At 33.0% G+C, this 27556-nt stretch overlaps 1 protein-coding gene across 2 annotated transcripts in view; it reads right to left on the reverse strand.

Annotated features, from left to right (window-relative positions):
- Window positions 1-1207: 1207 nt before the first annotated feature.
- LOC111624512 overlaps window positions 1208-27556 on the reverse strand; it is a 215903-nt gene continuing 189554 nt past the window's right edge. For both annotated transcript variants that reach the window (XM_023367367.1, XM_023367366.1), the window contains exon 5: window positions 1208-1391. In XM_023367367.1, the coding sequence (XP_023223135.1) occupies window positions 1223-1391 (169 nt within the window). In that variant the 3' untranslated portion in view covers window positions 1208-1222. The remainder of the gene's footprint in view (window positions 1392-27556) is intronic.

The raw sequence follows: 27556 nt of genomic DNA on the forward strand, positions 1-27556 counted from the left end.
ACCTAGAAAGAGGAAAGACCATCAATGCTGTCTATTACTGTATACTTTTGGAAAAACTGAAGAAAGAAATCGAAGAGGCCACACTTGAAGAAGAAGGTTCTGTTTCACCACGATAATGCCAGAATCACTGAACAAAAAATAAACGAACTTAGCTTCCAATTAGTTCCACATTCACCATACTCACCTGATTTGGCCCCCAGTGACTTCCACCTTTTTCCAAATTTAAAATAATTCTTGGTTGGAAAGAGATTCCACTCAAATGACAAAGTCATCTCTGAAGTAAACGAGTATTTTGCACACCTTCACAAATCGACCTATTGTAATGGCATAAAAAAGCTAGAACATCGCTGGAATAAGTGCATTGCTAACAGAGGAGACTACATTGAAAAATAAAAAAAGTTTTAACATTATTTTGTTTGTTGTTCTATTTGAGGCCGCAAACTTTCCGAACAGCCCTCATAGGTAATATTTATATAGTTTTTGTTAAAATGTTTGTGTTTGAGTGATTGTAATTCAATTATAGTTGTAACTTGTAATTTGTAAAAATTGTAACTGATTTAACAAAGATAAAATTCTCCTATTCCCCCTTGTAACAAGTTAAATCTTAAATACAATAAATTTATTATTATTATATTATTATTAATAGTAGCAAAATATATAACCAAATTTATTATGGCAAACATTTAGTTTATCATCATCCTTGCACTTTAAATATAGAAATTATAGCAATTTCTCAATGCCTAGTTGCTTTCCACCCACTCTATAAATTAAGATGTTATAATGTACAAATAGTTGTATATCAATAAATAAATATGTAATGTATATAAAGTATTTATATTGTTATATCTTTTGTAAACAATACAATTTTCATCTTTTCAAAACTCATTTAATAAAACAATCATTCTCAACTAATAACTTATTGGGTGCAACAATTATCCTATTACAAGAAGTTCAAAATCCGATGTTAGAGAAATTTTCCCAAATACAGTAATTTAAATATGATTTAAAGTACTAATAAAAAAGTATGACTAAAAAATGAACAGTAAATAAATTCTTTCATAAATTATAATTTAATTCTTTATCTAATATTCTTTAACATAATTAATATTCTTCTTAAATAAAAATTTAAGAAGTTAAAATACTTCATGTTCCCTAAAATAATCTCTTAAATATAATTCTGAAGTATTTCTTTTATTTAAAAAAAAGATTCAAAGAATACAGTCTAGAAATTATAATCCACAAATTTTCTTACCGAATTGTTTTTATTCGTTTCATCTCGTCCATCAAGTTTCTTCAAAGCTAATTCAGCAGCATGCTTTTTTGCATCTTTTTTTGTTTTATCCCAGGCTTCAGCCAAAACAGTATTTCCGACAAGTGCCACTGCTTTAAATCTGAAAAATTAAGATAAAATTTATTTCTAGAATTAAAATAAATTTTTATTAATAGTAGTGCTTTATCATTTTAGGTATCACTGATGATTTATCATTTTAGGTATCAGCTATTTTGCATACTTTTTACAAATATTTAAATAAACTTATAATTATTATATGCATTCATAATTTAATTTTATGCTTTATTACATTAATAGATCTACACCTGGTAATTAAATATTACTAGATATACAAGTTATCCAAAATTCAATTAATTATATTTCTACTTTCAGGCTGTTATATATAACAGAGGAACAGTATGGTGAGCTGAAAAATGACCCCCACAAGATTTTTGCACTTTTGGACTTGGGGCCTTCAAACATCAAGAAGTGTAAAAAACATTTGAGGATTTTTTTGTATGTATAGATATGTTAGTGGGTGGGCGAAAGGCACAATTTTGTTCACCTTCTTTGAAGCTTAATAACGCCTGTGCTTTTTGTCAAATAATGCTGAAATTCTGTAGAAGGTTTGTGTATTAGGAAATTAATGCTATTAAAATTTTGGTGATTAAGAGTAAAGAGGGTGGGGAGATAAAGGGAGTCGTGTATCTCTAGTAGGGTCAGACTTAATGACGATTTTACTCGTTATTAGCATTTCCAATTTTTTATAAAATCCATCCCTACCCTCAAAATTAAGCTTTTTGCCATTTTGTAATAGTTAAAAATATGAAATGTTTTTTAATAAAATATGACAACAAATTAGCACCACCAAATATTGCCAGGAAAGCTAAGCAACTCATTGCTGGATTTTTTTGTAAGGATAGTTAAAATCAGTTTAAAAATATGTAATTTTACAACCTTCAAAAATGAAGGGTACTTCTAAGAAAATAATCACACTGAGCTTCTCATCAGTTTTTTTTTAATCATCAAAGAGATTTACTTATACTATCTTTATATGCATTTCAAACTGTATATTCTGATGGTTCCTTTCAGTAGGTGATACAGAAGCACAAAGTTAGTAACACAATTTGAACAGTAACATTCCAGAGTATCGAGATACTTTGATATTAAAATCAGTTTGAAACAACTGAATATAGTTTATTCACAATTCAGTCACACTCAATGAAACAACTGAATTTAACAACAATATATGTGATAATTTGTTGATGGTCAACTCAGTAACAAAAATTTTGAAAATTACATATAGAATATTTTAATCTGATACCATGACAGCAGATATTCTGGATTATAAAAATTTTTGGACTTAGTTGTTCAGGCATTAGTAGCTTTGTTCTTTTTATTCAATGATAATATTAATTATACTTATAAAACAAATTTTATTAATTTATGAAATTATTTTTTCCAAGGATGACAAATAATAACAACTATAGTATTGTATTAAAAATTTACAAACTAATATTTTATGTAATTGTTGAAAATTCCACACAACATACAGGATATAAACTGGAAAAAGTAACAAACATCCATCTTCTCTGATATAAATTCACCATTCTTACTTAAATATAAATGTATACTTCAGAACATTGAAAAACATGGTAGATGTAAATTTTTAGATTTCTCAGAATTGTAAGTTTCATAAACATATTCAAACAGTGAAAGTATAATAAATAAATTTTTGTTTTATATGAATGACTTCTTCCAATTAAATTTTGAATATTAAAAATATAAACGTGCAAAATTAAAATTTGAAATGATGATAAATTAAAGATATCTTCTTACTCACTTACTGGAAGTACTGACAAACACCAAAAAACCTTTTAAAATCCAGTAACCCAAATAAAATGTTTAATGAAATCAAACAAACACTTTCGACCTTAACCAAGATCTATTTCAGGTTTATAAACCAATGGAATTCCAAAATTGGAATGTGTAGAACTGAAAGTTTTAAAATATATTTTTAAACAATTTGGAATACATAACTCTTACAAAAATTATAAGTGCATGAATTCAAAATATACATAAGACAACATATATGCACAAATTATTTTCGGAACAAGCCTAAAAACAAATAATAAAAGTCAATTTGTGTCAGCACTGCCAGGTTTTTCATACAAGTATTTCCAGGCATATGATACAGTACTACTGTCCTTTAAATTGTTGCACTTACCATCAGGCCAGCCTTGTATATTTCTAAAGCTTCCAGAGTTCTAATATGATTGATTTAGAAGAGGCCTGGCCAACACGTGTCCTGTCATGTTAAATTGTGTGGCCTACTAAGCGATTTTATATATCTATTAAAACTTTTGTTTCTCGTTGTGTATACTAAAAAAATTAAATAAAATGAAAATTTGCACATGTCATTGTTATAATGTGCAAATGTGACTACAAACACCAGTTCTATATTTGGTACTTGTGAAACTTTGTCCCAGATGTTGGTGCCGGCCTGGCAAAAAACATCTCAACTAGTACCTGTATCCCCTCAAAACAAATTGACCCGACCGATTAGCCTACATTAAACAGACATGTGTTATCAACTCAGTCCATTTCATTATTTTAATGTTGTTAAGATTATTGCAAAGTTTAACCCATAGGATGAATTCAAAGAAAAGAAAAGTTGTTGATAAAAACAGGATATTCAATGATCGCTGGGAAAAAGACTATTTTTTCACAATTCAGAACTCAAAATTAACGTGTTTAATTTGCAGAGAGACGATCACTGTATTTATGAAATATAATGTTAAAAGGCATCATGAGACAAAACACATTGAATATGTAAATTATAGTAAAGAAATAAAATGTTTTAAGTTAACCACACTTAAATCACATCTGAAAGCCCAAGAAATAACATTTAGTTCATTTTTACAACAACCATCTACCATTGTCAAAGTAAGCTACTGCGGGTAGCCTCTGAGGTAGGACGAAGTCATATCTCCTTTTGATCAGCAACAATTGGTGAAAACTGCCCACTGCTCAGTGGATGGTATGTCTATGCTTTTCTATCCCGAAAAGTCAGGATTCTTTTGTCAGGTCGAGTGGAGGAGATGAGAGAGGTTGTCGGTAAGACATATGAATTAAAAACACTATTTAACAACAAAACAAGAATTTATTGGACATAACTTAGATAATCTATCTACATTGAAATTATCTCAAGTGTACACGCGGAAGTGGAGGGAAACGCGCCGAGAGAGAGTTTACAATATTTGCTGTCATACCTCTAGGTTGGTGATTACTGATGGACGTGCCCGAGGTGGACGTCTGTTTCTTTGGACAGCATTCACGGAAGGTGATGACAGCCCCCTCTTCTGTCGTCACCCCTCTTTTATATCGCACGTGACGTTATCGGTGTTTGCCAATTGCTGATTTTTTTATAAGTTCCCCGTGATTCATTTTCGTGTTCCTGAGAGATAGGAAATGGCTCCAGGGAAAGGAAATGGGAACACCCTCCTTCAAAAAATTTCAAAAAAGGGAAAAATGGAGCATTTCTTTGTTTAAATAAATGTTCTGAAATTCTAAATTTGTTGTTTAATTTTATTTTATTTGGTCTGACCCTCAACACTATTCTCTATTGCCATGTTGATTGCAAAGAAAATAAAACCATTTTCTGATGGTAAACTGATTAAAGATTTATGGAAGCAGTCGTAAAAGATGTTTTGCCCGATAAAAGCAAGTTATTTCAAGTATCAGTCTTTTACATCAAACTATATCTTGTTGCATTGATGACATTTCAGCTGAAATAGTAATAACTTTGCGGGATAAAATTAACCAATTCAAAGTATATTCTTTGACATTTGATGAAAATACAGATATCTCAGACACATCTCAATTTGTAATTTTTATTCACAATGTGAATGATTCATTTGAGGTAACAGAAGAAATGTTAAATCTTTTACATTTAAAAGACAAAACTAGAGGAGATAATGCTTTCTAAGCAATCGATAAATGTTTAGTCAAAAATGGCTTAAATTTTGAGGCTCTTTCCAGATTAGCAACAGATGGAGCACCTGCTTTGATAGGTAAAAACAAGGAAGCTGTAAAATTACTTTTGGATAAGCTAGATCACAGGGGCATTAAAACAAATGATATATTTATCACTCACTGTTTGATACACCAACAAAATTTATGTGCTCGTGTATTATCCATGAATTGCGTTATGAATGTAGTTATAAAGATAGTAAATTACATTCATTCACATGCTCTTCAGCATCAGCAATTCAAAGAATTCCTTAGCAAATTATCTTCTGAATATAGTGATATCATATATTTTACCAATGTTAGATGGCTAAGCCGTGGAAAATGTTTAAAACGTTTTTTTAATTTACAGAAGGAAATAGATATGTTTATGAACAAAAAACAAGAATTGTGAATGTGTCTCTTTAATCCGATCAATTCCGTTCGGTAGACTATCATATACAGCTTTCAGGTTAGGTACTTCTTTTATTGGTTTGTCATATGCATTTCGGACTTATTTGTATTTTAAGTCCCTCGTCAGTTCAAAAGTACAAACTATTTAAAAAATTTATATACACTTACTAAAAATTTTTTTTTTTTTTATGTACAATCAGTGGGGTGACAATTTCTCGCGTGTAGATTATATTTACTGACATAAGACTATTAAAAATATTGTTACACTTATACGTTACCTCAGGTTCTGTTTTTTTTTAAAACACCCCGGTGTATAACTGGTAACGTTGGAAAGAGTTTAAACAATACAGCCATTTAAAAACACTTCAATTTTTAATTGTGAAAACACAATTGTGAAATTGTGAATTTGTGAATTTTGTTGAATTTTGAAACAAAATTGTGAATTTTTAATTTAAAAACACTTCAATTTTTAATTGTGAAGTGTTTTTAAATGGCTGTATTGTTTAAACTCTTTCCAACGTTACCAGTTATACACCGGGGTGTTTTAAAAAAACAGAACCTGAGGTAACGTATAAGTGTAACAATATTTTTAATAGTTTTATGTCAGTAAATATAATCTACACGCGAGAAATTATCACCCCACTGATTGTATATAAAAAATAAAAAAAAAAAAATTTTTAGTAAGTGTATATAAATTTTTTAAATAGTTTGTACTTTTGAACTGAAGAGGGACTTAAAATACAAATAAGTCCGAAATGCATATGACAAACCAATAAAAGAAGTACCTAACCTGAAAGCTGTATATGATAGTCTACCGAACGGAATTGATCGGATTAAAGAGACACATTCACAATGAAATAGCAGCTGCCATAAGGATTTTTTGAAAAAACAAGAATCTGTTCCTGAATTAAGCAATGACGATTGGTTGTTAGACCTATGTTTTTTACTGGATATGACAGGAAAACTTAATCAGCTAAATAATGCTCTACTTCACTATCACTAAATAATGCTCTACTCAGCTAAATAAAACTTAATCAGCTAAATGGATATGACAGGAAAACAACTAAATAAGGTCATGCAAGGGCAAGATAATATAATAATCAATGCTTGTAATTTCATCAAAGCTTTCAACAAAAAAATTATTGTTATTTGAGTACCAACTTAGAAATAATAATGCTCAACATTTTCTGCTGTTAAATAACTTCCCAAAAAGTCTACCTAAGAATTTCTCGAAATATGCTAATGAAATAAAGAAACTTATAGCAGGACAGAGAAATTACTGAGATCAGCATTATATGTGCATTTATCGCAAGTACTTTCGACGACCCTATTGTCGTCGTCATCAGGCAAATACGGAAAGCTTTTCAGCCTTCACGATATGTTAATGCTGCCTTCATCAGAAGAGCTTTCTTACTATCATCTTCACAAGCGCTGGTGAATATTGAATTAGACAACATTAGTTTGGTGGTACGCACTGCTGGTTTTTCGCATGCTAAATTTATGCATATTCTCAATATGGAAAAAAAACCCCTATTTCCAAACACTATGCTATGCAACAAGAGGGAAATTTCTGGGTCCAAACATTGTTGCCATACCTTGGACCCCTTTCTATACGTATTTGACATATTTTTAAACAGCATAACCTTGTCTTGCCACTATCCCCACTTCCAAATCTATGCAAATTCATTTGCAATGATCAGGACAAGTTTTCTACTCTTGAGAAGTTGGGGTCTATGCTGTACCAGTCGAGGCCCTTTGGCAGCAGGAGTGGTCTTCTGCTGACATGGGAAGAAACTGTTTTAAGTTCATCCCAAATATCCTTGCCAAAAAGAGCGCCAAGCATTACACTCCAGATGCGGACACATCTCAAATCCTCACCGGTCATGATAACTTTCCCACCTACCTTCACCAGTTTGGGAAAGCTAACAACAGCAACTGTACACGCTCAACCCAATCCATCAAAGATGTGTTACACTTAGCGTTCCATTGCCCCAACTTCGACCACCTACAGCTAGGACTAATTACCAACTGCATAAAAAAAGGGCTAACTTGGCAACCCGGACCAGCAGACTTATTCCAGGACTGAGAACTCTGAAAGGATTTCATCAACTTCCTCAGCAGGACCAGAGCCCTCATCTCCTACCCACAACAGAACACCAGCGTACCTGAAGAACACCACCTCAGTGGATGAATAGACTCCCTTGTGACTAAACTAGTGATGTAATGAATATTCGGTTACTATTCGGTATTCGGCCTATTTTTCACTATTCAGCCGAATACCAAATATTTAATCACTATTTGGCCGAATACCTAAAAAACAGGAATAAGAAATAACAAAAACACAGTAAATTAATCATTTTGGTATTTAGATTTAATGTTATCCGGTTAGTGTTGTTTGGTACCTAATAGGGTAAAGGAGCTCCTGAAAAAAGGCCCGAACTTAGTGTTGTTTGTTTATATTTATTTATAACTTATAACATGCACAAAATAAAAAAGAAAATAATATTAGTCACATGTATTCACAATTTATAATTACAAAGATCAGCACACGTACACAGCTATTCATTCAAGAATCGTTGCACATCTGAGGGTCTGGCCCTGCTATCCTTTTTAAGCGCTCATCTTTGCTCTTCCCTTTCTCTTTCATCTATCGTTCTAGTCCACATATGCCTACGCATACATCATAATACGCACTCATGATACTTTCAATTCATCACTTTTTCATCATAGATTTCCCATTTTACAATTACGTGACTCATAGCCTATAATGGAGAAAATAGACAGATAGGACGTCGGTACAAGTCACAGTTATGATTTCACAGATTCGAGACAGCTTGGTAGCCCGAATGGCCCCAGGCTTTTGTCCATGCACGCTACCCAGGCTTTCGCCCGTGCACACTAAGTGACTTTCATTACAAGCATTTAGCTTTCCGAAGTCTATGACAACAATTGCTTGGCATTGACGGCCGCAAATTTCGCGCCAATAAGCTGCCTCGAACAAGTTGAGGCAGCTTATTGAGTTGATAACATAATCGGCTTGTTCGATTATGTTATCAACTCAATTTCATATATATTTTCACATTTTCACTTCGCGGTCCTTCTCTGTTCTTTTTCTGTTATTTACACGTGTAGGTCATTTCATTGTTATCCACACTTGATATCATCATTTATCACATACTTCCATGACACTCTTGTCTGTCTGCTACAACTGCCAAGAATTAACGCGATTGGCAAAGCGTAGTGACAGCGGGAAAATAGAGAGCAGGATCCTTGCCATAATGCGGTTTGTGTGCCAATTTTCATACATGCGTTAATCAAGCCGAATAGTTTGGCCAAATATTCGGCCACGCTCCTGGCTGAATATTCGGTTTCGGCCTGAGGCCGAATATACTATTTGTTGCAGCACTAGACTGAACAAATCCCCTCACTGCCTGTTACTCTTGCTTAAATGTAGACATCTGTGGTTATCCCTTTGCAAGAGTCATTAGCTTGGTTACTATGCCTAATTCCTAATCATGTACTGTTATTTTTAATTTAGGTTCTTTTGTTTATTACTCTGGTTACAGTTCCAGAATTATCACATCAAGCAAACCTGTGTTGGTTCCCTCCCATGCTTCTGTACCTTGGATCTCTTACATTGCTTAATGCATTTTGTAACCACAATCACTTTTAATCTATATTGCACCAGTTCTGTATCTACACGCAATTCTTTATTTTGGTTTTAAGAATTTCTGCCTAGTTATTTTGTACCACGGATTGCCTACAGTGTCTACATTCATGTGCAACCACGATCTTCCCTATTTTGTACCAGGCTAGGTTATAGTCGGCCTATAACCCCTTTTAAAGTCTGCCCTATCTTTGTCACTCCCAACTCAAGTTATTACCAAGAACATATGGTTTTACTTTATTTCTTTATATAGCAGCCTTTTGCAGCCTCATCTCCATGCTAAACAAACTGTCGGGAGTTTATTGTTTTCAACACTGCATTGTTGATATTGTGGTTTAATTCGTATTTTATTAATAATTGTGATGCAGTCGCTCTGAGGCCCACCCACCTTCTTTTCAACCTATGTTACTCTTTTATTCCTCCTCTTCTAACTACAGTACTCTATTCTAAAATACTCTCAGCATCTTCATCTTCAACAACTTACTTAATCCCTTACTTCACTACTTCATTCTGAGGCTAAGTCCAATTCATTAATAGACAGCCTCCTAAGCTCTGTATAAAATAAAATAAAATGCTGTACCAGTGGAGAATCTTGCAATGAGAGTAAACATAAGATACGTTGGGGCTACAACAAGAATGCTTGCTAGCCACCTAGCAGAACACCAAGAGGATGTTGTGAAGAGAAGGCACACTACAAAACTTACAAAAAAAGTTCTTGAGGAGGGTTACAACCCACTATGGTCCCAAACTATTATGCTCAAGAGCTGCAATGATCGCAAACTCGTTTTTATATGGACGTCCCTTCTTACTACTACCTTGGATACATGCAACACTCCCATCCTCGATCTGCCCAGTATATGGGTCACACTGTATAAGCAGTTAAACAACTATCATTATCCTCCATCATACTTATAAACATGAACCTAGATCCACACATGCGCCACTTTGCATATTACATAACTTGCAGCTTGTTTAATTTCAAACACATTTGAATATTTGTTGCTTGTTCCTAACAGTCTTATCAAAAGTTTTAATTTTGAATTATATGCATTCTGCTCTTCATCAAATTATTTCTGTTTTTATTAAATTTCCATATTCGTCTGACGACAACGAAGACAATAGGATCGTCGAAAGAACTTGCAATAAACACACATATAACACTGATCTCAGTGATTTTTCTCCATCCTACTATACAGTATTTGGCATGAATATCAACCCATTGATTATTAAGAAACTTATAACTGCATTTGCTAATTCTGAGAAATGACTATCAAAATATGATAAAATGTTTGAAATATTTTCATGTCCATTTCATGCTGACGTGAATAATGGTTCCTGAAAATCTGCAAATTGAGGTAATTGAGTTACAATGTAATAATGAAATAAAACAAATTTTTGCATCAACATCAAAATTAATTTTTACAATACTTATATTACATCAGAGAGATATTCCAACTTAAGATATTTTGCACAAGTTGTAAGTGCTTTTGGATCCACACATGTTTGTGAAACAATTTTTCAAAGATGAAATTTACAGAGTTCATCACGTGCTTCATTAACTGATGACAATTTAGAAAACCATCTAAGATGTGCAATATCAAACATAAGTATAGATTTACAAAAATTAAGTGAAAAAAGGATAAGCAAATATCTCATTAATTCAGACTGAACAGTTAATTATATTGAATCTTGTTATAACAATAAAATCTTATTCATTTTGTATTTGTTTTACTTTTTTAAAAGCATGTTTGCCTAAAGTGTGGCCTACCATAATGTTACTCATCATCAAAGTGGCTCGTGAAACAATTTGGGTTGGCCAGGCCTGGTTTAGAAAGACCATCTTATTAACCTGATGTTAGGGAGGTCAGCTTGCACTTCAGTCAGTGGCGTAGGTAGATAGGGAGGTAATATGCCTTTTGTTCGCAATGTTGTATTTGTGTTCCTGCACTCTTTTTTGTACCAAGCATTTGGAGGAACCAATGTATACCAAATCACTTTGGAACCTGTTGTCCCTCACCAGAACACTGTAAACACCTAGGGTTTTAAGATCATCAGTTTTGTCCTTCGCATTTCGCAATAACTTCATGTGTGACCTTCTATATGCAAGCTTGGTACCTGTTAGGGTATGTCCTACATAACAGCATCCACCGACCACAAGCAGAAAAATCTTTGTAAACACATCCAACTCACAAGCAACTTCTGTCCAGAGTGGATGTGTGTTGTTTACAAAATGGTAGCAAGATGACTTTGTTGAATGCTTGCTACAGAAAATATGACAAGCATTAAAACAGCAAATTTGAAAGGTAATTATCATCACTAACTAGATACACAACAAATATAAAGAATCTTAACCCGTTTAGTTCTTCGCCCGAGTTAACTCGGGCATGCTATATAGCGTTACATAAAACGTGGTCCTTAAGGCCATTTTTGAAAAAAATTTTTTTTTTGAATTTTTGGAATGTTTTTTAGGTCCCCAAATTTTTTCAAAATTTTTTGCCCGCGCGAAAAAATTTTATCGCGATTTTAATGAGCCTATGTGAAGGCTCGATTAAGGCTTAATTGTTTTTTAATGGGAGTTTTTTATCAATTTTATTTCATGGTTCCTAAGTTGTAGCGCACTAATTTTACTTCGGTAAAGTTATTTAAAGCTAGTTTCTGATGTCAAAAACGACCTGCAAAAGTTTTTAAATTTTTTTAATTAATATATTTTATTTTATATTAATTTAATTGATTAGGGGGGGTCGGAAATCGCAATAAAATTTTTAATTTTTTAAAAATATTTGAAAATATATGCAAATTTCGATGTCACCCTACTTTAAACCCTTGTCCTCCCGAGACTTCTATGAGAATGTCCCGGGAAATCCGACTCCAGCTGTGTTCAAGGTCATCCAGCTGTGTAAACAATAACTCATCGGTGTTAAATTTCACAGAAAGGCGAGTTAAAAAAAAATAAAATTTGAAGCTTTTTCTTCTAAATTAACGCATTTCTTTCGTTTTTTTCAGGTTTAAGTATTTTTTATGTTTAATTACAATTATATCAAAAATTGCTGGAAACTAAACGGGTTAATAGAATAATAAATTAAAAGAAGTTTTATTTTTAAAACATTACATTTACAAAATCAGAAATTATTAAATTACATAAAATATTATTAATTAAAGTACATACAACATATATACACAATTTTTTTGTCATTCTGTTTTCATTCATCTACAAAATCAGCCATTTTCTTCGTTGGAAGCCCAAGCAGTGGAAGCGGCAATCAAACTTGCTTGGTAGCTGCTTCCTGCACGCACGTGTAGAAGTGTCATCTGGTGGTCGCTGCATGCTAAATGCAGTTACTTCAGATATGCACATTTGCTTGAACCAGTTTGTTCGCTCTTCTTGAAAGTGCGTTCATGCTCGCAGTTGCTGGACACTGTCACGTAGGACGTAGCCTTAGGGCAGCTATTTCTTTATATAAAGCATGTAAATGTTGGTTGTATTCAACTGTAGTGAGCCTGGATTGCAATTCTGACTTCTGTTGGAAGTTGGTTGGGTATTACAAGTATTGCACATGTCCTGTTGATTGGAGTAAGCATGTACAAAACAATGTATTAAGTCCCTTTTGTATCCGTGCTTTACTACAATGTCCTCAAGATGTTTTAGCTCCATTAGTGTGTCCTCCCAATTAGAATGGTGTGTAAATGCCTGTCTAATTAATGCATGGAATGCTATGGTTTTGAATGAATACGAGTTGGCAGAGTTTGTACGAATGAACAATGGTAAGTAGCAAGGTTTGTAATAAATGCCCATTTTTATCCAGCCTTCGTTTAGATGAATGTTAATGTTTAAGAAGTGAGCACTACTGCTATTTAACTGATCTAATTTAAGGGTTAGACCATATGGGTTATTGTTCATGCAGTTTAAAGAATTATTAACATTTGGCTCAGTTTTTCAGAGGAATAACAAGTCATCAATGTATCTCCTACATATAACAATGCTTAACTCCTTAAGGACTTATCCCGAATTAACTCGGGCAAGTTCTACAGCGTTACAGAAAATTTGGTCCTTTCAGCCCCCCAAAATTTTTTTTGGATTTTTGGAAAGTTTTTTAAGTCTCCAAATTTTTTCAAAAATTTTTACCCGTGCAAAAGAATTTTATCGCGATTTTAATCAACCTTTAATGACGCACGATTAACGCTTAATTGTTTTTTAATCAAATTTAATTAATTGTTCTAAAGTTGTAGTGCATGGATTTTACTTCGGTAAAGTTATTTAAAGCTAGTTTCTAATGTCAAAAACGACCTCCAATAGTTTTTTAATTTTTTTAATTAATATATTTTATTATATATAAATTTAATTAAATCGGGAGGTCGGAAATCGCAATTAAAATTTTAATTTTTTTTCAATATTTAAAAATATACCGCCAGCTAGTATTCACCCTACTTTAAACCCTTCTCCTCCCGAGATGTCTATGAGAATGTTCCGGGAAATCCAACACCAGATGTTCTCAAGGTCATCCAGCTGTAAACACAATGACTCATGGTGTCAAATTTCGCAGAAAGGCGAGACAATAGAAAATAAAGTTTGAAGCTTTTTCTTCAAAATTAACACATTTCTTTTGTTTTTTTCAGTTTTAAATATTTTTTATGTTTAATTACATTAATATCAAAAATTTCTGGGTACCCAACAAGTTAACCTGTCTTGTGTTATTCCCAACATATCTCAGGGCGTTGAACCCAAGATATCTCATTTCCATTTAGAAACATATTTTTACACTTACATTCAAAAATCAAACCTGTTACCACTGTGTATCCTATAAAAGATTGTCCCACAAACATTTTCAAACTTTATGAAGTTCTTCTTCAGGTAAAAATGGAATACTTGAGAAAAAATAGAACAGGAGATTTCAAATAAAAAAGTTTGCCAAATTCCGCTCCGATGGACATGCATCGTTGTGTGTAGGTGCCAATTATTACAAATACTTGTCTAGGAGGAGTTGCCAGGCTGGTCATAGGTTGAGTTATTCTTTTTGATTGATACATGTATTTGTATGGCTCACTTTATAAATAGCCATAGCTTCTAACCATTTTATGTGCTCAGGGTAGGGTGTGGTTGCAATGATTTTAGCTTTGTCAAGTTCCACATCTATGTCCTGGTCTGTTGCATAAATACTTAGGGCTGTAGTCGATATCCCGTTTCTATCGTTTTTGGCATATGATCACATCTGAATTAAAAATTTCATCAGTTATCTATAATTTTTTGGTACATTTTAGTTCAGTATAGTGTCCCAAAATTAATTCCTACTCGACAAAGATTAACTGCCAGACTAAAAAAGCACTACCATAAAAAACTACAATGGATCTTAAGATTCCAAACACCAAAAACTCACTGATATCCAACCTTTCCCTACATTGTATGGGATGACATAAAATTGCCTAAATATGTTAAGGATGTGCACGAATATGGTCAACATTTGCGCTACCACCATCTAAGACATGATCTAAAAATCTAATCCCTGATCTTGAGCTCCTAATAAAGAACCTACCCGATAAACAAAAGGAATATTATAGATGGGTAATTGCACTGAGAATCGTAACGGCCAAAGAACGCCCAGAAATGGTGGCATTAAGAACAAAACTTCAACTAACCAGCAAATGGATGAAAAGAAATAATATCGTTCTCACCAGGGCCAATAAATTGAAATCCTTAGTCATTATGAAAAGGGGCACCTACCAAATAGGACTAAGAGACTACATCAATATAACACAGTGTGATAAAGTAAACAGAGACTTTGTGGATAAAGCTGCAGAATAGAATGAAATGCTTCGCAAACTCGAAATTGGCAAAATGTCTGGCCTTACATGACATAATAGTTGACTCACCTGGCATTCCTAAGCTGTTTGCATATGCTAAAACTCATAAACCAGGCCAGCAACTCCTCCAATAGTTGACAAAGCAAGAGCACCTACAAGGAAACTAGAAAAGGCTGCCCACCGCCTCCTTTCGCCAAGCTTAGAGGATTATCCTTACACCATTGAAAACCCAGAAAACCTCATACGCCTGCTGAAAGATCTCCCAGAATCTCCAAAGCTCATCACAGTCCTAGATTTCAAATCACTATACCCCTCAGTAAAGCTCCCAGCTGCCTTTTGCTCCCTCAGGGATTTCTTATTGGACTATACTCAAGATCAAGCACTGCACCACCATATACTCAAAATAACCAATTTTAAAAATAACTTATCTCCAAACCTATAACCGATGTGAAAGAATTTCAATCGCAAACGTTTTCGGACACCACTGTATCCTTCTTCAGGCAATGTTCTATTCGTAACACATCGTTACTTTGCGATTGAAATTCTTTCACATCGGTTATAGGTTTGGAGATAAGTTATTTTTATATTGTTCCGGTGTGCGTTAGTTGTTTATTTATAACCAATCTTATTTGTTAAAACTCAATCTTTACCTTTGAAGGCACAATTTATAAGCAAAAACAAGCATGGTTTTTCCCCATGGGTAGCCCAGTGTCAGGAGACCTCTGCGAGTTAGTCATCAGGCAAATGGAAAATAAAATCATCCCTAGGTTTCTCCCTGACATTCTGCTCTACAGAAGATACATATATATACTCATCTTATGGAAAAAAGACGCCTGACATAGCAGCCTTTATACAAGCTATCAATGACAACCCCCTACGGCTTTGTTATAAATATAGAGCAATCAAACAGCACGGAGTGCACTTCCTTGACATAGTCATCAAAGTGGAAGCCTTGGCCATCCAAACATTAGTCTACTGAAAACCTACTGCAATGCCAATATACATACCTAGGGGATCATGTGACCCATTCTCATAAAATATCTGCATTCAAAACATTAGTAAAAAGAGCAATCTCCCACTCCTCTACAAAGCAAGCTCTGAACACAGAATTAGCTTATCTTAAAAAAGTCGCAGCAGAACATGGGTATCCTTTTAATTAATACAACATATAAGCAGGCAACATCGTCAAAGGGGCACATCCACAGCACAGACAAAGGATACCACCAACTAGAATAAACAAACAAGACTCCATGTCACCTTCAACCCATATGTTAAAGAAATATATGGAGAAATAGCCAAGAAACAACAAATACAAATAATCTATAGAAGAGGCCCCACCATAGCAGACATCCTAAAAAATGGGAAAGACCCCCCCAGATCTCAACAGAATGTATGGCGTATACTCTATCCCTCTAGTGAACAACAGATGGCAAAAAGAACACATCTATATTGGTTCTACTAAGCGCTCGTTAAAGACCAGATTAAGGAAACACCTAGTTGATCTACAACACAGAAGGCTCACTACGGCCCTAAGTATTTATGCAACAGACCAGGACATCGAGGCAGAACTTGACAAAGCTAAAATCATCGCAACCACACTCTACCCTGAGCACATAACATGGTTAGAAGCTATGGCTATTTATAAAATGAGCCATACAAATACATGTATCAATCAAAAAGAATAACTCAACCTATCACCAGTCTGGCAACTCCTCCTAGACAAGTATTTGTAATAATTGGTACCTGCACACAACGGTGCATGTCCATCGGAGTGGAATTCGGCAAAGGACTTCTAATGGTCACAAGTATCATTAGAAAACTGTGCCTAAGTATGTACTTTACAAAAAAAGATGTTTTTTCTACACCATTTTTTTTCAAGTACCACCTTTTATTGTCACATTTGCATTTTACAGACAATAATCAAGTCTCAGGTGGTGATGATAAACTGCATAAATTATGCAGTGTAAGCGATCATTTTCATCACAGGTTCAAATATGCTTACATCCCAGATGAAAATGTGTGTGTAGATGAAAGTCTTATGTTATGGAAAGGCAGACTGGGATTTTGACAGTATATACCAAGCAAGCATGCTCATTTTGGAATAAAAAGCTTTGAAATTTGCAAGTCATGTACAGGATATGTTTGGGACTTTTCAGTTTACACGGGAGCAACAATAGAATATGGAAATTCTGAAGGTGGGCAAGGTGAAAAAGTTGTGCTTACCTTATTAGAACCATTGCTCAGTAATAATTACAAGGTTTTTCAGACAGGTTTTTCCCCTCGCCAACATTAGCCACAATGCTTCTGGATAAACAAACATATGTATGTGGAATTGTAAACACAAATCAAATTGGAATTCCATGCAATTTTACTGATCTTAAATTGAAGGAAAGTGAATTTATGGCCTGTCAAAAAGATGGTTTGTCTGTGTTTTGTTGGAAGGATAAGAGTGATGTGACAATTCTAAGTATGATGAGTAACAATGAATTCTCAGATTCTGGTAAACGTAACAGATCAGGAGATATAATAATGAAGCTGAATTGTATTTTAGAATATAAACAAAATATGGGTGGAATTGATCTGTGTGATGGAGTGATACACAATTATCTGATTGAGAAAAACAATAAAAATGGTACAAAAAAGTGTTTTTTCACATGCTAGATATTGCACTATATAATGTTTGTATTTTGTATTGCCAACATATGAAAAACAGATATCATTTCTTGATTTTCAGATGTCTGTTATAAGAGAAGTAACGGAAAAGTTTCACACAAGCAGACATGTAACCCACTGTGGTTGACCATCACTCGAAAATCCATTACATTTATCCAAATGGCATTTTCCCAGAGTTCCACTGTATATATATATATAATATAACAGCCGATCATGAGGACCATCTCTGGTGATCGGCTGTTATTAGAGTATGTCAATATAAGACAATGTGAGATCGTGGACAACAATACGGTTGACAAATTACATTTGAGAGTTAAGTGCTTCGCCAATACCAAATTAGCTAAATGCCTGACAATGGGAAATATCCTAGTTGACTCTTCCGATACACCTAGGCTTTTTGCATTTTCTACGACTCAAATAGGAATAACAACTAAGCCCTGTTGTCGATAAGGCTAGAGCACCGACACACATGCTTGAGAAGCTCACACACAAGCTACTTTCTCCACACTTGGAGGGGGTAACCTTATACAGTGAGTAACCCTGTAGAACTCATAACCCTCCTCAGGAAGATCACCTCCCCTCCACAATTTCTCATGGTATTGGACTTTAAGTCCCTATACCCTTCAATTCAACTCCTGCCCACCATTTGTACCCTCAGGGATCTCCTATTCAACATTGTAAATGATGACAGCTTACATCAGCAAGTCCTAGAGATGACACATTTATTATGCTACAATTTGTTTTTTCAATTCAATGGTACAGTATACACACAGGGAAGAGGATTCCCAATGGGAAGCCCTGTCTCAGAGGACTTATGTGAGATGGTGATAAGACAACTAGAATGCAAGATCCTTCCTTGCCACTTCTCCAACATAATTTTACATAGAGGTACAGTACATAGCTGACATAATCATTCTATGGAGGACAACTCCAGATATATCAGCCTTTGTTGACTCTGTTAACGATAACCTGTATGGCTTGACCCTGGAAATTGATCAAGCACACCCTACGGAGGTCCATTTCCTTGACATTAACATTAGAATTAAAGGGTCAGCAATCCATACCAAGGTGTACCATATACTGGGATCAGAATCCATATACATACCTGTCGGGGTCTTGTGACCGACATCAGTATAAAATTGCAGCCTATAACACCTTAATTAGGAGAGCACACACTCATTCGTCCACTCAACAAGCTCTCCATGCCAAACTGAGATGTACTCATCACATAGCCACTGACCATGGGTACCCCAAATTAATCTCACCCATAAATTAATCAATGGATTTCACCGCTCCCAAGATGCACTCCAAGTCCATTCCCATGATGAAGACCAATCTGATGATGAAGAAAGGATTCCAGTCACTTGCAACCAATTTCTCAAATCACTATATACCAAGATAGCTAAAAAGCTCCACATTTGCATTGCATACAGAAGATGTCCAACCGTATTTGACATCTTTCATAACAGAAAAGACATTCCCAACCAGGACAGACTCCCCAGAGTGTACAGCATCCCAATTAAGGATCACAGATGTGATAGAGAACTCATCTACATCAGCTCTACAAAGCACTCCTTGGAAATTAGAATGAAAGAGAACATCGCTGACATACAGCATGTGAGGACCACCACTGCTCTTGCTGGTTACATCAGTGACTCAGACATGGAACCAGATTTTAACCAGGTGAGAGTCATCCTCACCTCACCACACACACAACATCTACAGTGGTTGGCGGCCATTTATATCTACAGATCTAGTCTTAACAACACTTGTATCAATCACAAAGAGGAATTAACTCTGTCCATAGCATAGCATTGTCATAGCAAGTGCTAATGGACAAAGACCTATAAATCTCATCAACTGCTACCAGCTAGAGTGCGCATGCCCACTGGTACATCATCAAGAAACATGTACAGGTATACCTCGCTTTACGTCGGTAATTGGTTCCAGGAGAACGACTTAAGTCGAAAAACGACGTAAGTCGAATTTACTTGTCTCCGAATCTACTTACCACTAGGCTAAACCATAAATTACCAATTCCCGTTCTGTATTTTATTTATTAATGCATTTTTAATAATATATGGTTAATAAGGATCTATTTTAAGCTTACAAACAAATAAATTTTAGTTTTTAATATAGTACAGAAAAAAGTAATTTAAATTTACGAATGCATGTACTGTAAATACAGTATATACAGGTAGCCCTTGGTTTATGCTGGTTCAATTTACGCCGATTCACAATAACACCGCTGCGCAATTCGCCGTTTTGCGGTGTAATTTCCCTATGCTTTTCATTTCGGTGTTGACGTATTTACCGAGCCACGACATTGTACATTCGTTAAAACAAAGATTTTTATTGAATATATTTATTTTTTCTGTTTAATATTATTGGGTATGTATACATTTGCATTAAATTAATATTAAAATACTAAACGTTTAGGTACCCACGAGTCAAGTTATTAAACTTAATAGTCCAATAAATGGCATCCGAATCTATAATGCCAATGAAGGTATCCCGTATCAGTTCGTTCAGGAAAACATCTTACGACGCAGTAGCACTTCCGGAGATCACAAACTATTGTTAGTGAGACAAATCTACTTCTCGTTGGCCAGACGATACTTTTTTATTAGCCAGACGATATCTATCTCTCCTTAGCCACCTTGAATTTTCCCACTCAAACTGACCTTATATATGCGCTACGGCGACCGATGGTCAACCAATCAATGTCTCCGCTCGTTTGTAGCTCTACGTTGGGTTAGCTTATCCTTTCAACTATGGAAAGTTTGACGGATGAACTTTGTGAGTTAGACAATAATTGGGAGCAAAGTGCAAATGTAAAAAGGCGCATCATCGCATCCATTCGACCATATTCCAAAATTTTCAATGAAAAAAACAAAAATGTAAACAATTAAAGATGGATACTTTTTCCGAAAAATGTAAGAGATCCAAAACTAATCTTTTAATAAAAACATTTCACTTTATTTTATGATAAAATACATTTAAAAAATTAAATTTATATGTATTATATTGTATTAATAAACAAAATTATTTGCGTATTTTTCACTTATGTGGAACCTAACCCTATACCTCAGTATAAATATGGGTTCGTTTTATGCCGATTCGATTTGCGCTGGCTTTTGTAGGAACGGAACTGCGGCATAAACCAAGGACTACCTGTACTTGTAAATATATATATTATAATATGATTTTTTGTGCTTTAAACATTTTTCTAGTGATATTATGACTTCAATATTTGTGGCGGACAGACGTAAAGTCAAATAAAATGACTTATACTTTTTTGACAAACGACGTATAATCGGGAATGATGTAACTCGAAACGACATAAGTCGAGGTATACCTGTATTTGAATTTCAAATCGTGTTGTTATTTAATTGCATTCTACCAGAAATTTGCCTTCACCCAAAAAAGAACCGTTTATGATTTGAAAATGTTTATGGAAAAACTCTTTTTTTTTTTTTTCATTATTTGAGTTTTACACCATTAACAGGCTTTGAGTATGTAAATAACTTCACTCTGGTATTGGTTAGAAATAAAAATAACAATAAATACATACTAGAAAATTCCTATGACATATACATATATAAGATTGCAGCCTTTAGGACCTTAACCAAAGGTTTTGTCTTAGTCATATCATGTTTCCCCGAAAATAAGACATCCTCTGAAAATAAGACCTACCATAGGTTTTGCTGAATTGCTAAATATAAGACCTCCCCCAAAAGTAAGACCTAGCAAAGTTTTTTTTTACTCGTAACGGTAATCGAAAGATGGTTGAAAGTGGCCGTTGGCTTTTTGAAAGTGCAGCCACTGATTGGTCAGCAATCACGCCACACTGCATAATTTGCATAAAACTATGGCTTGGGAATCACAGATTTACATAACATTACGGCTGGTGATGGCTAATTGGTTGGCCGGGAATCACACCACATGACATTTGCATAGTGCTACAGTTCAGTAAGCACTAATTGGTCATTGAGCCCGATTTCGACGCTATAAAAAAGTTAAGTTGAAGTGAGAGTGGGAAGTCCACTCCAGCACGGGAACTTCGTAAGTTCAGTTTGACACAACTGGATATACATCACTCTCGTCTAAGTTTGACTTGGGAATATTTTTGTTCAATAATAAATGTGAATTCTTATTCATGGAAAAAATAAGACATTCCCTGAAAATAAGACCTAGTGCATCTTTCTGAGCAAAAATTAATATAAGACACTGTCTTATTTTCAGGGAAACACGGTAGTTTCTACAGTGGGTAAAACCACTGTACAAACTATGACTATCAACAATGACATCACTAATAAGAAGAAACCTATGTAAACAGTGACACCGTTTGAATATCTGCCAATCGATGTTCCAACCGACCTCATTGTACCTGAAGAAGCCATTCAAAATGGCCGAAAACGTTTGTACTTAGGAATTAAACTGCTAGAAACAAAGCGTAAAAGGTTTTGTCTTAGTCATTTTAAGTAGTTCTAGCTTCAAATGCATAGAAGTACAAACTATTCTGACATAATCAAAGAACTTGAACACCTTGAATGAATAGTCACAATGCACAATTACCCCAAATACTTAATCAGTACAATCCCCAACAACACTCACAACTTAGACCCTACAGATAAAAATGGATATAATCAACATAGAAACACAAGTCATATCATTCTAGAATATAACCACAATATGCTACCACTGTATAAAAAAAATAGCATACTTAAAAGAAACAAAATTAACTTTCAGATGCAATCCTTATCTTTTCTTATCCAGTCTTATCTTTTCTGTTTTTAAGATGATAAAACAGAAAAGATAAGACTAATAACCTTTGGGTACTGGGGTTATATAAAGTTTGAAGGAACTTTATATAATCTTGGTACCCTAGAATAAAGACCTGAAGATCTCCAATTGAAGATTGAAAACATTAGTAAAAAAAACTGTTTCAAATTAAATGTTACTGGAAAATAATTTACGGCTTTAGAGTGAAGTATTTACTATATTCTTCCAGTCCAATAAGTAGTGTTTTAAATCTTACATATTATATATTCTACATAATTTTATACTCACACTATATAGTTCACTCAAATTATTAATGATCTTTTTCTTTTTTCTTATTAATGGTCTATCATAAAATGCTTTCCAAGAAAAAGATAAAGAATTTGCATTCCATATATTAATGCACTCCTTCATGGCTGCTTTATACATTTGCAACATTTCTAAAAACTCTCTTTTCTTTGCTGAAACTCTTTTAAATCAATGTATCTTTCTCCAACAAAACTAGCTTTAATTTCCGTTCAGAGGCATAAATGGTGAACATTTTGGTTTGATTATCTTTCTCAGTATCATATTTATGTTCTTTAATCCTGCCTTTAAGAGATCTGTTCATGGTGCCTATGTAAACTAATTCTTTATCAAACCTCTCATCTCTTAATAGTATGTTATAAACTGCTGGAACGCTGATCAGGTCTAAACCATCTTTATCATTTCACAGCATTTGGTATAGATCTGAGACAGGGAAATTAAAATGTTTGTCTTTTCTACTAATGAACTACTAGAAAAAATAAAAGATTAACAGATTAATATTTAAAGCTATGATTTAGACAAATAATAAATTAATAAAGCAAAATTCGCAATGGCTAAGTTTAGAACAAGCCCTCTTAATGCCAAGAATGGAAATAAGCTAAAATAAAAACAGGAAAAATAATTAAAATTTACATTTAGGCGTACCAACTTGGAAAGAAAAAAAAAAAGAAAAAAAAACAATTGTTCATTTTTCAGAACATTTCCAAACAGTTTTCACAATACTGAAAAATTTTTTTAAAGTAAACACAGTACAGTTCAGAAAATTCCAAACAGCATGCTAGTGAACCTCTTCCTGTATGAAAGTCATAAAAGTGAAAATAATTTAGAAATAAATTAATGTTTCATATTAACATCTTATAGCTTGTGTCTTTGTTGTATTAATATAGCTTTATCTTAATCTGGTAACCATTTTATTTCTTTTTTCAAGGTTAATAAAAAAGTACTACTACTTAATATTTGCAGTTTAACAATTTAATATTTAGAAGTCCATAACCTACAAAATTATCTAACTAAAATAACTTGATCTCTAATATTTTCAGAATACTTTATGCCTTCAAGTTCCTTAACTGAATAACAGAATAAAATTCAATTCAAATATTATGTAATTTATTATAAGAACAATTTTAAACTCTAAAGTTTAAAACAACTTTTTTCTTTTGTATTAAACTATATGATATTTGAATTGAATGTTAAAATTAACAATTTCCTGACAATTTACTTATTTTCATTTTATATTTTGTTGAGTTATGCTAATGAAAAATTTTATAAGCAATCATTTTATTTATTTATAGTTTGTTTTTTAAGTAAGAATTAATTCTGTTTTAATTTAAATATTTCTTAATTTTTGAAATATTTTCTTAATCAAACATTTTTCTTATTATTGCTTTTTATATGGGAATTTTAAACTTCACCTAACTTTAAATAATAATTTTTTTTATTGTTATAATTTTTCACACATTTAATTTTATTTTAATTTCATGAAAAATTGCAATCTGGAAATATTTTAACAATGAATAAAACAACCTTTTTAGTTTGATGATTTAGTATGACATGAATATTTATGTTAATATCTATTTCAGTCTTGTTTTATCAGTATGTACTGTACATATTTTCATATGTGTATTTTTTAAATTTTATTTTTAGATTTTTCCATTACATTGTAAGTATTTCTTTATTTCAATAAATTCAGTAGCATGTATGTGAATCTCTTCTTGCTCAGAGTGTGCTAAGAGAATTTACATACAGTGCGGTATTTAAATTTATCTAAACATATTTGAACATAGTGTTCCTTCATTGAATTCTTAATGTTTATAGTTCTTTATCAAGTTTAAAATTAAACTAGATCTGAAACATTAATTTAGTAAAAGTTTAGTGTTGGATATGTAAAAAGATATGTGGTATTTTAAATGCTGAAATTAAAAGATGAATAAAACAAAAAATTATTAACATATCTAAATACAATAACATTGCAACTCTAATACTGCGTTATTGTTTCCATATACAGTCAAACCTCTGGTTTTGAACTTAATTCATTCCTAAAAGTTGTTTGAAAACCAATTTGTTCTAAAACTGAAACAAATTTTCCCATAAGAAATAATGTAAAATGAATTAATCCATTCCAACCCTCAAAACAAAATCTTTATATATATATTAAAAGCCAAATGTTCCATTACCACCAAAACCTGAAAAGATAGTGCTATAGAGACTCAACTCTGCCTGGATGAAATAAAGTATAACCAAATCAATCAAGACTGACAACAAGTACTTTATTCAAACTCTCCGAAATATTGTGTTTCAATTGATTTGATTTCAAATTTAAATAAAAAATTAATTTTAACTTTATTTTAGATTTTAGTTTCAGTTTCAGTGTAAAGGCCAGTTTTAATTAACTGGCTACCTAATATTAATAAATGTTAAATATTTAATTTAATATATAATAGAATATTAAACTTTTGTCATTTAATTTAACTTAAGCATATTTAAACAAATTCTTGAATGCCATTTATATTATGTGAATGTCAATTAATGCAGTGTTTATTAATTTAATTTAACTCTGGTGAATACCAAAAAACAGAAATAGCATCTTTCCTACATGAGCACTGAAATGTAATTTAAATAGAAATTTCATCAATGATTCATGTCATGAAGCTAAACAATCTCAGTGCCAGTAACTTCAAAATCAGTAATCTTGTTGTTGACTGGTTGGACCATCAACTTTCTTTAACCTAGAAAATATAGGAAGTTGAACATCAGTGGCCGGCTCTGCCAAATAGCTTGTTCAGCAACAGAGTTATCATATGGCAACCAGAGGCAAAAATAAGTTCAAAATTTTGTTCATAACCAAAAAGCGAGGCATTTGAAACACAAGGTTTGACTGTACTCTATAATAAACTACCAGTACATGTGCTTAAACACCTATCTTTCTGTAATTATTTTATTTGTGACATTTTTCTGACTTACAAACTCCCATTTAATGTTTATTTGAATAACATAGATTTACATAAGCTATATTACTACAGATATACTTTTAGACAAAATAAACATTTAATTGGATTTAATTGGTTTAAATTTTAAATCCTTGGATTAATGGAATTACTGGAAAGTCACTGTAGTTACTATAGGTTACCATGGCTTTAGAGTACAATCACAAACAAACAATGAAAACAACAAATCAGTAAACCTGCCTGATAAAAAGAAAGAAAAAAAAAAACATTAGACAACAACTAGGCAGGCTGACAAAATACACTAAAACAAACATAATACAAAACTCAAGAGGTCAAAAATTTAAAATACAATATGCATAAACAAGAATACATTGACACTCAAACTAAAACTTGCAGTCAAGTTACAAAGATTCAGACAATACAAAATCACCATGCTATGAAAACAATAAAATAAATTATTCACGAACAATGAGACCATTTTCTACACACAACTAGACACCAAATCTATCACACAATTATAGCACAATAGCATGCCAACAGAAAACCAAACTCACAGATTATTGGTTTGCTCTCTAGTCCAATCCTATCATGTACAAAAATGAATGAGCTAAATCAAAGAGAAAAAGAAAACATGCAAAATATACCAATCATATCTTGTGTCAAAATAAACATACAACATTATAATGCAGTAGATAGGGTTGCAAACTTTTATAACAGTGTTATATTCATTCAGAGTAATGTGTAACTCTGAATGAATATAACACTATTACAAAACACAATGTGAATAAAGACAAACTTGGAAAAAGTGCTAAGCAAAAGAAAACCTACAAAGTAACTTGGAAGCAATTTTTTCTTTCCTTGATTATAATGATGAGATGATGGCCAAGGTGGTTAAGGCACCTTGGCCATCATCTCACAGAGTAACTTTGCTACTGCTTTGAGAACCTGCAAGTGAAGTAGTCCCAAGAATTTTTCACGGATGTCTATTCCACATATGTTATATCCCATCCCTCACAATCTTACCATCCCTCATTATAGGACTGGCCAAATCCATGAAGGGTAAGATCAAAATAAGTCTTCTTAGTGTCCACAGAGCAGAAAGATACAAAAATGCAAAAATGAAAATAACTGTGATTACAATTATTAGAAGTGCCAAATTCTCATAAGAAAAAAAGAGATCAAGTAAATAAAAGAAACAAAAATCCAGCAACAAGTTGCTTAACTTTTCTGGCAACATATAAAACTGCATGTGTAGTGTCATCTATTATGATATTTTAATATTAAAAATTTTTATATTTTTAATCATTATAAAATGACAAAAAGCTTAATTTTGAAGGTAGGGATAATTTTATAAAAAATTGTAAATGCTAATAATGAGTAAAATCATTATTAAGTCCAACCCTACCTGAGATATGGCGCACAAAACAATTTTATCTCAACCATCCCATTAACTTTTAAAAACCAAAATTTAATATCATCAATCTCACCAATTCTTAAACCTCCCAGCAAATTTCAGAAATTTTCAACAAAAAGCACAGGAGTTATTAAGCTTCAAAGAGGGTAAACAATATTGTGCCTTCTTCCTACATACTAACATATCAATGCATACAGGGAAAAATAACCCCAAAATTTTTTGCATTTCTCAATGTTTCAAAGTCATGATTTCAAAATGTAAAAATCTTGGGGATCATTTTT

Source organism: Centruroides sculpturatus, unplaced genomic scaffold (genome assembly GCF_000671375.1).
Source record: "Centruroides sculpturatus isolate CEXI.00-Female unplaced genomic scaffold, Cexi_2.0 scaffold256, whole genome shotgun sequence".
Classification (NCBI taxonomy): Eukaryota; Metazoa; Arthropoda; class Arachnida; order Scorpiones; family Buthidae; genus Centruroides; species Centruroides sculpturatus.